This window comes from Scyliorhinus torazame, chromosome 18 (assembly GCF_047496885.1).
Source record: "Scyliorhinus torazame isolate Kashiwa2021f chromosome 18, sScyTor2.1, whole genome shotgun sequence".
NCBI lineage: Eukaryota > Metazoa > Chordata > Chondrichthyes > Carcharhiniformes > Scyliorhinidae > Scyliorhinus > Scyliorhinus torazame.
This window is the reverse complement of record NC_092724.1, coordinates 81,324,095-81,336,596: the sequence shown is the minus strand read 5'-3', so window position 1 is coordinate 81,336,596 and position 12,502 is coordinate 81,324,095. Positions and strand designations below refer to the sequence as shown.

Here is a 12,502-nt window from a genome sequence, read left to right as displayed (position 1 = left end):
TGTGTCCAAGTTTGCAGACGACACTAAGATGAGTGGTAAAGCAAAAAGTGCAGAGGTTACCGGAAGTCTGCAGAGGGATTTGGATAGGTTAAGTGAATGAGCTCGGGTCTGGCAGATGGAATGTAATGTTGACAAATGTGAGGTTATCCATTTTGGTAGGAATAACAGCGAAGTGGATTATTATTTAAAGGCTAAAATATTAAAACATGCTGCAGTGCAGAGAGACCTCGGTGTGCTCGTGCATGAGTAGCGAAAAATTGGTTTACAGGTGCAACAGGTTGATTAAGAAGGCAAATGGAGTTTTGTCCTTCATTGCTAGAGGGATGGAATTTAAGACTAGGGAGGTTATGCTGCAATTGTATAAGGTGTTAGTGAGGCCACACCTGGAGTATTGTGTTCAGTTTTGGTCTCCTTACTTGAGAAAGGACGTACTGGCACTGGAGGGTGTGCAGAGGAGATTCACTCGGTTAATCCCAGAGCTGAAGGGGTTGGACTACGAGGAGAGGTTGAGTAGACTGGGACTGTACTCGTTGGAATTTAGAAGGATGCGGGGGATCTTATAGAAACATAAAATTATGAAGGGAATAGAAAGGATAGATGCGGGCAGGTTGTTTCCATTGGCGGATGAAAGCAGAACGAGGGGGCATAGCCTCAAAGTAAGGGGAAGTATATTTAGGACTGAGTTTAGGAGGAACTTCTTCACCCAAAGGGTTGTGAATCTATGGAATTCCTTGCCCAGTGAAGCAGTAGAGACTCCTTCATTAAATGTTTTACAGATAAAGATAGATAGTTTTTTGAAGAATAAAGGGATTAAGGGCTATGGTGTTCAGATGGGAAAGTGGAGCTGAGTCCACAAAAGATCAGCCTTGACCTCATTGAATGGCGGAGCAAGCTCGAGGGGCCAGATGGCCTACTCCTGCTCCTAGTTCTTTTGTTCTTATGTATGGGGTTTGAGTGGGCGGGGGGGGGGGGGGGCGGGGGTTAGAAATGAGGGCCAAACAGCCTTTTTTACAAATGGGCCGAGAAGCCACAAAGTCCCATCGAACCATGGTGAACTTTTAACTCTGCATCCCCCAGTACTCACTCACCTCCATAGTTGCAGGCAAACTTGATCACACTCTGCCCCCCACCCATCCAGAGCACAATTCATTTGTGCAGGGGTCTTCCAAGTCAGATTTCCTGACTCAAGCTTCTCACTTAGATGGTGAAAATTCAGCCCCAACTGTCATAATCGAGCGCTCTTACATACATAGATACATAGAAGATAGGAGCAGGAGGAGGCTTTTTGGCCCTTCGAGCCTGCTCCGCCATTCATCACGATCATGGCTGATCATCCAACTCAATAGCCTAATCCCGCTTACTCCCTATAGTCTTTGATCCCATTCTCTCCAAGTGCTATATCTAGCCACCTCTTGAATATATTCAATGTTTTAGCATCAACTACTTCCTGCGGTAATGAATTCCACAGGCTCACCACTCGTTGGGTGAAGAAATGGCTCCTTATACCTGTCCGAAATGATTTACCCTGAATCCTCAGACTGTGACCCCTGATTCTGGACACACCTATCATTGGTAACATCTTCCCTGCATCTACCCTGTCTAGTCCTGTTAAAATGTTATATGTCTCTCTCAGATCCCCCCCTCATTCTTCTGAACTCCAGCGAGAATCCCAACCTAGTCAATCTCTCCTCATATGACAGTCCGCCATCCCTGGAATCAGTCTGGTAAACCTTCGCTCCACTCCCTCGAGAGCAAGAACATCCTTCCTCAGAGAAGAGACCAAAATTACACACGATACTCCAGGTGTGGCCTCACCAAGGCCCTGTATAATTGCAGCAACACATCCCTGCTTCTAGACTCAAAACTCTCGCAATGAACGCCAACATACCATTAACCTTCTTTATTGCCTGCTGCACCTGCATGCGTACTTGGGCATGGTTTAGCACAGGGCTAAATAGCTGGCTTTTAAAGCAGACCCAGGCAGGCCAGCAGCACGAGTTCAATTCCCGTACCAGCCTCCCCGAACAGGCGCTGGAATGTGGCAACTAGGGGATTTTCACAGTAACTTCACTTGAAGCCTACTTGTGCCAATAAGTGATTTTCATTTCATTACCTTCAGCGACTGGTGCACAAGGACACCCAGGTCCTGCTGCACACTCCCCTCCACTAATTTATAACCATTCAGGTGGTAATCTGCCTTCCTGTTTTTGCTTCCAAAGTGAATAACCTCACACTTATCCAAATTATACTGCATCTTCTATGAATTAAGCCACTCACCCAACCTGGCCAAATGCTGTAGGATCCCTGCATCCTCGTCACAATTCACCCTTGGTATCATCTGCAAACTTTGAGATGTTACATTTTGTCCCCTCATCCAAATCATTAACCCTGTGGTACCCCACTAGTTACTGCCTGCCAATTTGAAAAGGACCCATTAATCCCTACTCTTTGTTTCCTCTCTGCCAACCAGTTTTCTATCCACCTCAATACAATTCCCCCAATCCCATGCTCTTTAATTTTGCACAATAATCTCTTATGCGGGACTTTGTCGAATGCCTTCTGAAAGTCCAAATATACCACATCGACTAGCTCCCTCTTGTCAACTGCACTGGTTATATCTTCAAAGAATTCCAACAGATTTGTCAAGCATGATTTTCCCTTCATAAATCCATGCTGACTGACTGATCCTACCACTGCTTTTTAAATGTTCCGCCATAAAGTCCTTGATAATGGATTCAAGCATTTTCCCCACTCCCAATGTTAAGCTTACTGGTCTATAATTCCCTGCCTTCTCTCTACCTCCCTTTTATATACATATTGGAGTGACTTGAACTATCCTCCAATCTACAGAGACAGTTCCAGAGTCTATAGAATCCCGGAAGATGACCATATATTTCCAGAGCCACCTGGATTCTCAGGCCCTGGAGATTTATCCGCCTTCAATCCCATCAATTTGCCCAGCACCATTTCTCTACTACTGTTGATCTCCCTCAATTCTTCCCTCTTACTAAACCTTTCATTCTCCAACATTTCTGGCATCTGATTTGTGTCCTGGATCAAGTAAGTGTTTTTTACTCCAATATTGTACGTCAGTCTTGTTATGGGCGAGGCGTTTTCAGAACCCCAAAATGTATCATGGAGTTCAACCAACCTCCCCCTTTAATGTATTTGTTGCTTTTCCTAGCACACGGCTTTTTCCCTAGGTGTGGGATTACAATTATGGACACGTGGGTTTTTAAACACAAAACACTGTTTATTCCATGAACTCAACTTAACATCTTAAATAAACATTGGATCTCTTGACACCCCGTACTTCAAAGATAACTCAAAAAATATTGCAACAGTAAATAAATCCTTAAACTGTTCCTTCAAACTTCCAAGAGACTTAACACCTTTAAACAGTATCACATCAGGTTAAAGGATATATATATTTTCTGTAGAATGGCAGAGATATATTAGCTTGGTTGACTTCAGCTCCAGCACCTTGCTTTCTTCCTGCAGCTCTCTGGACACACACACACACACACACACACAAACTGTTTTTTCCAACTGCAAAACTAAACTGCGAAATGGCTATCTCCTTTTAATCAGTTCCCAGCAAAACAGCCAGGCACTTTTAAACTGCTCTCAGCAAAACCAGCCAGGCACTTTTCAAAACTGAAACTTCAAAATGGCTGAACTGAGCTGAGCTCCACCCACTCTCTGACATCACTGTTTTCTTAAAGATACATTGCTGACACATCCATTTCCTAAAGGCACTCTCACATGACACCGCCGCCCAAGAAAAAAAAACCCATCAACTCCAGATGGTTTCATTTTTCACTTTTGCACCATCCACTAAGAAATACACACAGTAAAAATACTTTTACGTTTCACAAAAAAAAACACACGCAAACAGGCATAATAATATAGTCCATTTTTCTTTGCTCTTCCTCCAACCAAAATCCTTCTCGATTGACAGCCTCTTTGAACAAAGTCTGTGCACGATCCATCGAATCCTTTACTCTTCGGCATTTTTCTTTAGAATCAGATAATTTAGTTCAATCTGACCACAGAGTCCCTCGCAATTGGTGATACAGGATCATTGGTGATCACAGCTTTCAGGCAGTTGAAAGTCCGCTGTCCATTGACATTTTTTTTGGTTTCTTTAGCAATTCCATCAGTGGAGTAATCACGCCACAAAACTTTTGCACAACTGTTCGATCAAATTCATTCATGCTAAGAAATCGCATTATTTCCCATAGTCTTGAGGGTATCGGAAATTCCGCAAGGAAAGTGATTTGGGCTTCTCCCAATTCCTCAACATTGTCTTTAATGTCTGATGCTGCCTTTCTAATGCTCCCTGCGATTCTGGATGGTACGCAGTTGATTTAAATTGTTTTATTCCTAAGCTATCCATAACTTCTTTGAATAACTTTGAAGTAAAATTCGTTCCTTGATCCGATTGAATTTCTGTGGTTAGTCCATATCTAGTAAAGAATTTAAGTAACTCCTCCACAATCCTTTTAGCTGTAATATTACCTACTGGAATGGCCTCTGGAAATCTAGTAGACGGCTTTCCTTTACCGCTCTAACAAACCCCACTGTCTTATCCTGTTTCACCACATCAGCCTTCCCAGTGCTTTTCTTCAACCACCAACACTGTGACTTTACATGGCCTAGTTTATTACAGTGAAAACATCTGAAACTTTTCATTTCTTTTCCACCCTCCTGGATTTCTTTTTTAATCTGAGGTACACTCTCTTTATCTGAGGTACACATCTCCCATCAGATCACCTTTACCTTTACCGCTTGAGTATTTCTCATGTCCCCAGTTTCTATCCCTCACTGGCTGAAACTGATGTCGGAAACCAATCTTTGATTTATGAACTAATTCATAATCATCTGCCATTTCCGCTGCTAATCTCGCAGTTTTAACCCTCTGTTCTTCCACATGACTTCTCACTACATCAGGAATTGAATTTTTAAACTCCTCCAAAAGTATAATTTCTCTGAGAGCTTCATACGTTTGGTCTATTTTCAAAGCCCTTATCCACCTATCAAAATTACTCTGTTTGAGCCTTTCAAACTCCATGTATGTTTGACCAAATTCTTTCCTTAAATTTCTAAACCTTTGTCTGTAAGCTTCAGGCACTAGCTCATATGCACTAAAGATGGATTTTTCACCTCCTCATACGTTCCAGATACCTCCTCCGGTAGTGAACACTTCACTAACTCTACCTACCAGCTTTGTTTGAATCAGTAATACCCACATGTCCTGTGGCCATTTCATTTGTTTAGCTACCTTCTCAAATGAAATGAAAAAGGCTTCCACTTGCTTCTCGTCAAACCTTGGCAATGCTTGGACATATTTAAGTAGATCCTCACCACGTCTTTGACTATGACGCTCTGTCTCATTATCCTCATCCACCTCCGCCAACTGTACGTGTCCCTTTACGTCTGCCAATTTTAACTGATTGTCATGTTTCATGGCCATTTTTTGAAGTTCAAACTCCCTCTCTTTATCTTTTTCCCTGATCTGTATCTCCCTTTCTTTTCTTTTTTGTTCTGCTAGGGCTATTCTTTCTTTTCTCCTTTCTTCTCTCTCCTTTCTTTTTCCTCTCTCTTTCTCTTTCTTTTTCCTCTCTCTCTCACTCTCGTATTCCAGCCGCTTTAATTCTTTCTGATGTTCCATTTGTTTAATTTGCAACTGAATTTTTGCCATTTCCAATGAGTCAAACTCTATCTCAGGCAACTTTAAATGCTTAACCACTGCCATAATTACCTCATCTTTTCGCATTTTGTCAGGTAATGTTAACTGCAATTTTCTTGCCAAATCTAACAGTCTGCTTTTCATTTCTGTCCGTAAGGTACTATGTGTGACATTCTCCAACCCCAAAAACTTCTGAGCCTCTGAAAGAGCCATTGTTCACAACACTCTACACACTTAAACTAAAATACCACACCAGAAAAGCAACAATCCTTCACTGTCTTTAAGTTCACAAAAGCCAATCCAATAGATAGACTTGTATCCCCCTCGAGCCCCCAATTGTTATGGGGAGGCATTTTCAGAACCCCAAAATGTATCATGGAGTTCAACCAACCTCCCCCTTTAATGTATTTGTTGCTTTTCCTAGCACACGGCCTTTTCCCTAGGTGTGGGATTACAATTATGGACACGTGGGTTTTTGAACACAAAACACTGTTTATTCCATGATCTCAACTTAACATCTTAAATAAACATTGGATCTCTTGACACCCCTTACTTCAAAGATAACTCAGAAAATATTGCAACAGTAAATAGCTCCTTAAACTTTTCCTTCAAACTTCCAAGAGATTTAACACCTTTAAACAGTATCACATCAGGTTAAAGGATATATATATTTTCTGTAGAATGGCAGAGATATATTAGCTTGGTTGACTTCAGCTCCAGCACCTTGCTTTCTTCCTGCAGCTCTCTGGACACACACACACACACACAAACTGCTTTTTCCAACTGCAAAACTAAACTGCGAAATGGCTTCCTCCTTTCAATCAGCTCACAGCAAAACAGCCAGGCACTTTTAAACTGCTCTCAGCAAAACCAGCCAGGCACTTTTCAAAATTGAAACTTCAAAATGGCTGAACTGAGCTGAGCTCCACCCACTCTCTGACATCACTGTTTTCTTCAAGGTACATTGCTCACACATCCATTTCTTAAAGGCACTCTCACATGACAATCTCAAAATCACCCACTCTTGTTTCCAAATTCAGGCATGTGGGGTTCTTCCTGAGCAAAACTGCAGGCTTATTGCTAAATGGTGTCAACCAAGAACCAAATTGCGACTGACCAACTTGTTTTATGTGGGAGCCTAATGCATTTTGCTACAGTATATGTAATAATCATATAATGATGTTTCTGTCTCGGTTACTTTTCAGAACAGTAGTTTTCTGGATGAAAGCTGGCTGCTTCCAGTAAGTACTGATATTTTCTGCCTTCGGTATGTAATTGGAGAGAGTGGCAACAACTCTATACTTGCTTCTATCATTCACTGCAGGAGAGACTATTTACTTAGAATTACAAAGAATGTACAACACAGAAACAGGTCATTCAGCCCAATAGGTTTATCATTGCATTTATACTCTGCATGAGCTTCCTCCCAACCCGATCAACGTATCCTTCTTTCCGTTCTCCTTCATGTGTTTATCTAACTTTCTCTCAAATCTGTGCTATTCACCTCTACTACATACTCTCTGGGTTAAAAAAATACTTTCTCCTGAATTGGATTTTGTAGTGTCGACCTTTTATTTGTGACCCCTGGTTCTGGTCTGACCTGGAAGTGGAAACGTCTTCTTCACATCTATCCTATTACATCCCTTCATAAGTTTAAAGACTCCTTATCTTCCCTTTTCTAGAAAAAAGAGCGGCAGCTTGTTCACAGCCTGGTCTTTGTCCATAATCACTAGTGCAGTCCAAGCCGCTATTTTTCATCGAGAAGCTTAGATAGTGAGTATCGGCAGGCTATTTAACCATGGAGGGCATCACAGCCAAACTTGGATTGTGTCTTAAGACACTGTCTTAACGCATGTACTTTCCAGTTAATGTTGCTGTGTAATGGTAGGAGCGCGATACATCGCTGATTGACCTAGGCCAATTGCCCCCACAACAAAGATCAGCTAATTGCATTGAGCAGATATTAAGCCTGTGTGCTTCTAGTTTGCACATGTGCAGTAACTCCCTGAACAATCTCAATTGCTGTGTTGTACATTAACTCTGAGTGTCAGCATGTTGTGGATAGGTCTTGACTCGAGGCTGACCATTTTCCAATTCTTGCCTACATCTGCACTGTGATGCTGAATAATAACTTTTATTTACTCTGTATGCAGTGCCTTTGAGCGCCCAATGGCTCTTCACAGAGATAGCAAACAAAATTTGGCACCAAACAATAGAAGGAGACACTAAGGTCGTTGATTGGTCAAAGAGGTAGATTTTAAGAAGTGTCTTCAAGAAAAAAAGAAAGGGGGGAAATCCAAGATGTATAGGACCTAGATAGCTGGAAGCAGTTCTGCCTGTGGTGGAATGATTATTAAAATTGATGTTGTGCAAGGGGCGAGAATTGGAGCGGTGCAGGTGTTTTGGAAGGTTATAGAGTTGGAGGAGATTATTGAGATTGGGAGGGAGCTCAAGTCATGGAAGAATTTGAAAAAAGTGTGAGGATTCTAAAATCAAGTCATTTCTTAACCAGAAACTAATGTCAACAAAGAGCAAAGGAAAGTACAGCATAGGAACAGGCCCTTCGGCCCTCCAAGCCTGCGCCGACCATGCTGTCCATCTAACCTAAAAGCTTCTACACTTCCGGAGTCCGTATCCCTCTATTCCCATCCTATTCATGTATTTGTCAAGACGCCCCTTAAACATCACTATCATGCCTGCTTCCACCACCTCCTCCTGTCGTCGGTCAGCAATTACAGGGGTGATAGGTGAATGAATGATAGGGGCTGGTTTAGCACAGAGCTAAATCGCTGGCTTTGAAAGCAGACCAAGGCAGTTCAATTCCCGTACCAGCCTCCCCGAACAGGCGCCGGAATGTGGTGACTAGGGGCTTTTCACAGTAACTTCATTTGAAGCCTACTTGTGACAATAAGCGATTTTAATTCATTTCTTGAAAATTGGTGCAAGTTAGAACATTGGCTGTAGAGTTTTGGATAACCTCAGGTTCACGTAGGGGAAGATGGGAAGCCTTGTGAAACAGTCTTTGAAATAGTTAAGTCTAGAGGTCGGAAAGGACTGAATGTGGCTTTCAGCAGCAGATGAGCTGAGGCAGAATCTGATGATGATAGGGAGGTGAAAAAAACCCCACTGTAAAGTCAAAAACCGTCTGTCACTGAGATTTTAACTCCCCGCTGCACAAGTCCGTAATTACATAGAACATAGACCATAGAACGATACAGCGCAGTACAAGCCCTTTCGGCCCACGATGTTGCACCGACATGGGAAGTCAAAAAACAAAAGCCATCTAACCTACACTATGCCATTATCATCCATATGCTTATCCAATAAACTTTTAAATGCCCTCAATGTTTGCGAGTTCACTACTATTGCAGGTAGGGCATTCCACGGCCTCACCACTCTTTGCGTAAAGAACCTACCTCTGACCTCTGTCCTATATCTATTACCCCTCAGTTTAAGGCTATGTCCCCTCGTGCTAGCCATTTCCATCCACGGGAGAAGGCTCTCGCTGTCCACCCTATCTAACCCTCTGATCATTTTGTATGCCTCTATTAAGTCTCCTCTTAACCTTCTTCTCTCTAACGAAAACAACCTCAAGTCCATCAGCCTTTCCTCATAAGATTTTCCCTCCATACCAGGCAACATCCTGGTAAATCTCCTCTGCACCCGTTCCAAAGCTTCCACGTCCTTCCTATATTGAGGTGACCAGAACTGTACGCAATACTCCAAATGCGGCCGTACCAGAGTTTTGTACAGCTGCAACATGACCTCATGACTCCGGAACTCAATCCCTCTACCAATAAAGGCCAACACTCCATAGGCCTTCTTCACAACCCTATCAACCTGGGTGGCAACTTTCAGGGATCTATATACATGGACACCGAGATCCCTCTGCTCATCCACACTTCCAAGAATTTTACCATTAGCCAAATATTCCGCATTCCTGTTATTCCTTCCGAAGTGAATCACCTCACACTTCTCTACATTAAACTCCATTTGCCACCTCTCAGCCCAGCTCTGCAACTTATCTATATCCCTCTGTAACCTGCAACATTCTTCCGCACTGTCGACAACACCACCGACTTTAGTGTCGTCTGCAAATTTACTCACCCATCCTTCTGCGCCCTCTTCTAGGTCATTTATAAAAATGACAAACAGCAACGGCCCCAGAACAGATCCTTGTGGTACGCCACTTGTAACTGAACTCCATTCTGAACATTTCCCATCAGCCACCACCCTCTGTCTTCTTTCAGCTAGCCAATTTCTGATCCACATCTCTAAATCACCATCAATCCCCAGCCTCCGTATTTTCTGCAATAGCCTACCGTGGGGAACCTTATCAAACGCTTTACTGAAATCCATATACACCACATCAACTGCTCTACCCTCGTCTACCTGTTCAGTCACCTTCTCAAAGAACTCGATAAGGTTTGTGAGGTATGACCTCCCCTTCACAAAGCCATGCTGACTATCCCTAATCATATTATTCCTATCTAGATGATTATAAATCTTGTCTCTTATAATCCCCTCCAAAACTTTACCCACAACAGACGTGAGGCTCACCGGTCTATAGTTGCCGGGGTTGTCTCTACTCCCCTTCTTGAACAAAGGGACCACATTTGCTATCCTCCAGTCCTCTGGCACTATTCCTGTAGCCAATGATGACATAAAAATGAAAGCCAAAGGCTCAGCAATCTCTTCCCTGGCTTCCCAGAGAATCCTAGGATAAATCCCATCAGGCCCCGGGGACTTATCTATTTTCAGCCTGTCCAGAATTGCCAACAACTCTTCCCTACGTACCTCAATGCCATCTCTTCTAATAGCCTGGGTCTCAGCATTCTCCTCCACAACATTCTCTTTTTCCTGAGTGAATACTGACGAAAAATATTCATTTAGTATCTCGCCTATCTCTTCAGACTCCACACACAACTTCCCATCCCTGTCCTTGACTGGCCCTACTCTTACCCTAGCCATTCTTTTATTCCTGACATACCTATAGAAAGCTTTTGGGTTTTCCTTGATCCTACCTGTCAACAAAGAACAAAGAACAAAGAAATGTACAGCACAGGAACAGGCCCTTCGGCCCTCCAAGCCCGTGCCGACCATACTGCCCGACTAAACTACAATCTTCTACACTTCCTGGGTCCGTATCCTTCTATTCCCATCCTATTCATATATTTGTCAAGATGCCCCTTAAATGTCCCTATCGTCCCTGCCTCCACTACCTCCTCCGGTAGTGAGTTCCAGGCACCCACTACCCTCTGCGTAAAAAACTTGCCTCGTACATCTACTCTAAACTTTGCCCCTCTCACCTTGAACCTATGCCCCCTAGTAATTGACCCCTCTACCCTGGGGAAAAGCCTCTGACTATCCACTCTGTCTATGCCCCTCATAATTTTGTATACCTCTATCAGGTCGCCCCTCAACCTCCTTCGTTCCAGTGAGAACAAACCGAGTTTATTCAATCGCTCCTCATAGCTTATGCCCTCCATACCAGGCAACATTCTGGTAAATCTCTTCTGCACCCTCTCTAAAGCCTCCACATCCTTCTGGTAGTGTGGCGACCAGAATTGAACACTATACTCCAAGTGTGGCCTAACTAAGGTTCTATACAGCTGCAACATGACTTGCCAATTCTTATACTCAATGCCCCGGCCAATGAAGGCAAGCATGCCTTATGCCTTCTTGACTACCTTCTCCACCTGTGTTGCCCCTTTCAATGACCTGTGGACCTGTACTCCTAGATCTCTTTGACTTTCAATACTCTTGAGGGTTCTACCATTCACTGTATATTCCCTACCTGCATTAGCCCTTCCAAAATGCATTACCTCACATTTGTCCAGGTTAAACTCCATCTGCCATCTCTCCGCCCAAGTCTCCAGACAATCTAAATCCTGCTGTATCCTCAGACAGTCCTCATCGCTATCCGCAATTCCACCAACCTTTGTGTCGTCTGCAAACTTACTAATCAGACCAGTTACATTTTCCTCCAAATCATTTATATATACTACAAAGAGCAAAGGTCCCAGCACTGATCCCTGTGGAACACCACTGGTCACAGCCCTCCAATTAGAAAAGCATCCCTCCATTGCTACCCTCTGCCTTCTATGGCCTAGCCAGTTCTGTATCCACCTTGCCAGTTCACCCCTGATCCCGTGTGACTTCACCTTTTGTACTAGTCTACCATGAGGGACCTTGTCAAAGGCCTTACTGAAGTCCATATAGACATCTACTGCCCTACCTGCATCAATCATCTTAGTGACCTCCTCGAAAAACTCTATCAAGTTAGTGAGACACGACCTCCCCTTCACAAAACCGTGCTGCCTCTCACTAATACGTCCATTTGCTTCCAAATGGGAGTAGATCCTGTCTCTAAGAATTCTCTCCAGTAATTTCCCTACCACTGAAGTAAGGCTCACCGGCCTGTAGTTCCCGGGATTATCCCTGCCACCCTTCTTAAACAGAGGTACAACATTGGCTATTCTCCAGTCCTCCGGGACATCCCCTGAAGACAGCGAGGATCCAAAGATTTCTGTCAAGGCCTCAGCAATTTCCTCTCCAGCCTCCTTCAGTATTCTGGGGTAGATCCCATCCGGCCCTGGGGACTTATCTAGAAGGTGTCACGAAAAGTCATTGGCAAATAGGGTTAAGGAAAATCCCAAGGCTTTTTACACGTACATAAAAAGCAAGAGGGTAGCCAGGGAAAGGGTTGGCCCACTGAAGGATAGGCAAGGGAATCGATGTGTGGAGCCAGAGGAAATGGGCGAGGTACTAAATGAATACTTTGCATCAGTATTCACCAAAGAGAAGAAA

The 12,502-nt window shown here is 43.4% G+C and overlaps 1 protein-coding gene across 1 annotated transcript in view; it reads left to right on the top strand.

Annotated features, from left to right (window-relative positions):
- The window catches only part of LOC140395331 (uncharacterized), a 215,191-nt gene that overhangs the window by 112,752 nt on the left and 89,937 nt on the right, over positions 1–12,502 (top strand). Inside the window, exon 8 of the mRNA XM_072482966.1 lies at positions 6,898–6,933. Within this exon, the coding sequence (XP_072339067.1) occupies positions 6,898–6,933 (36 nt within the window). The remainder of the gene's footprint in view (positions 1–6,897; positions 6,934–12,502) is intronic.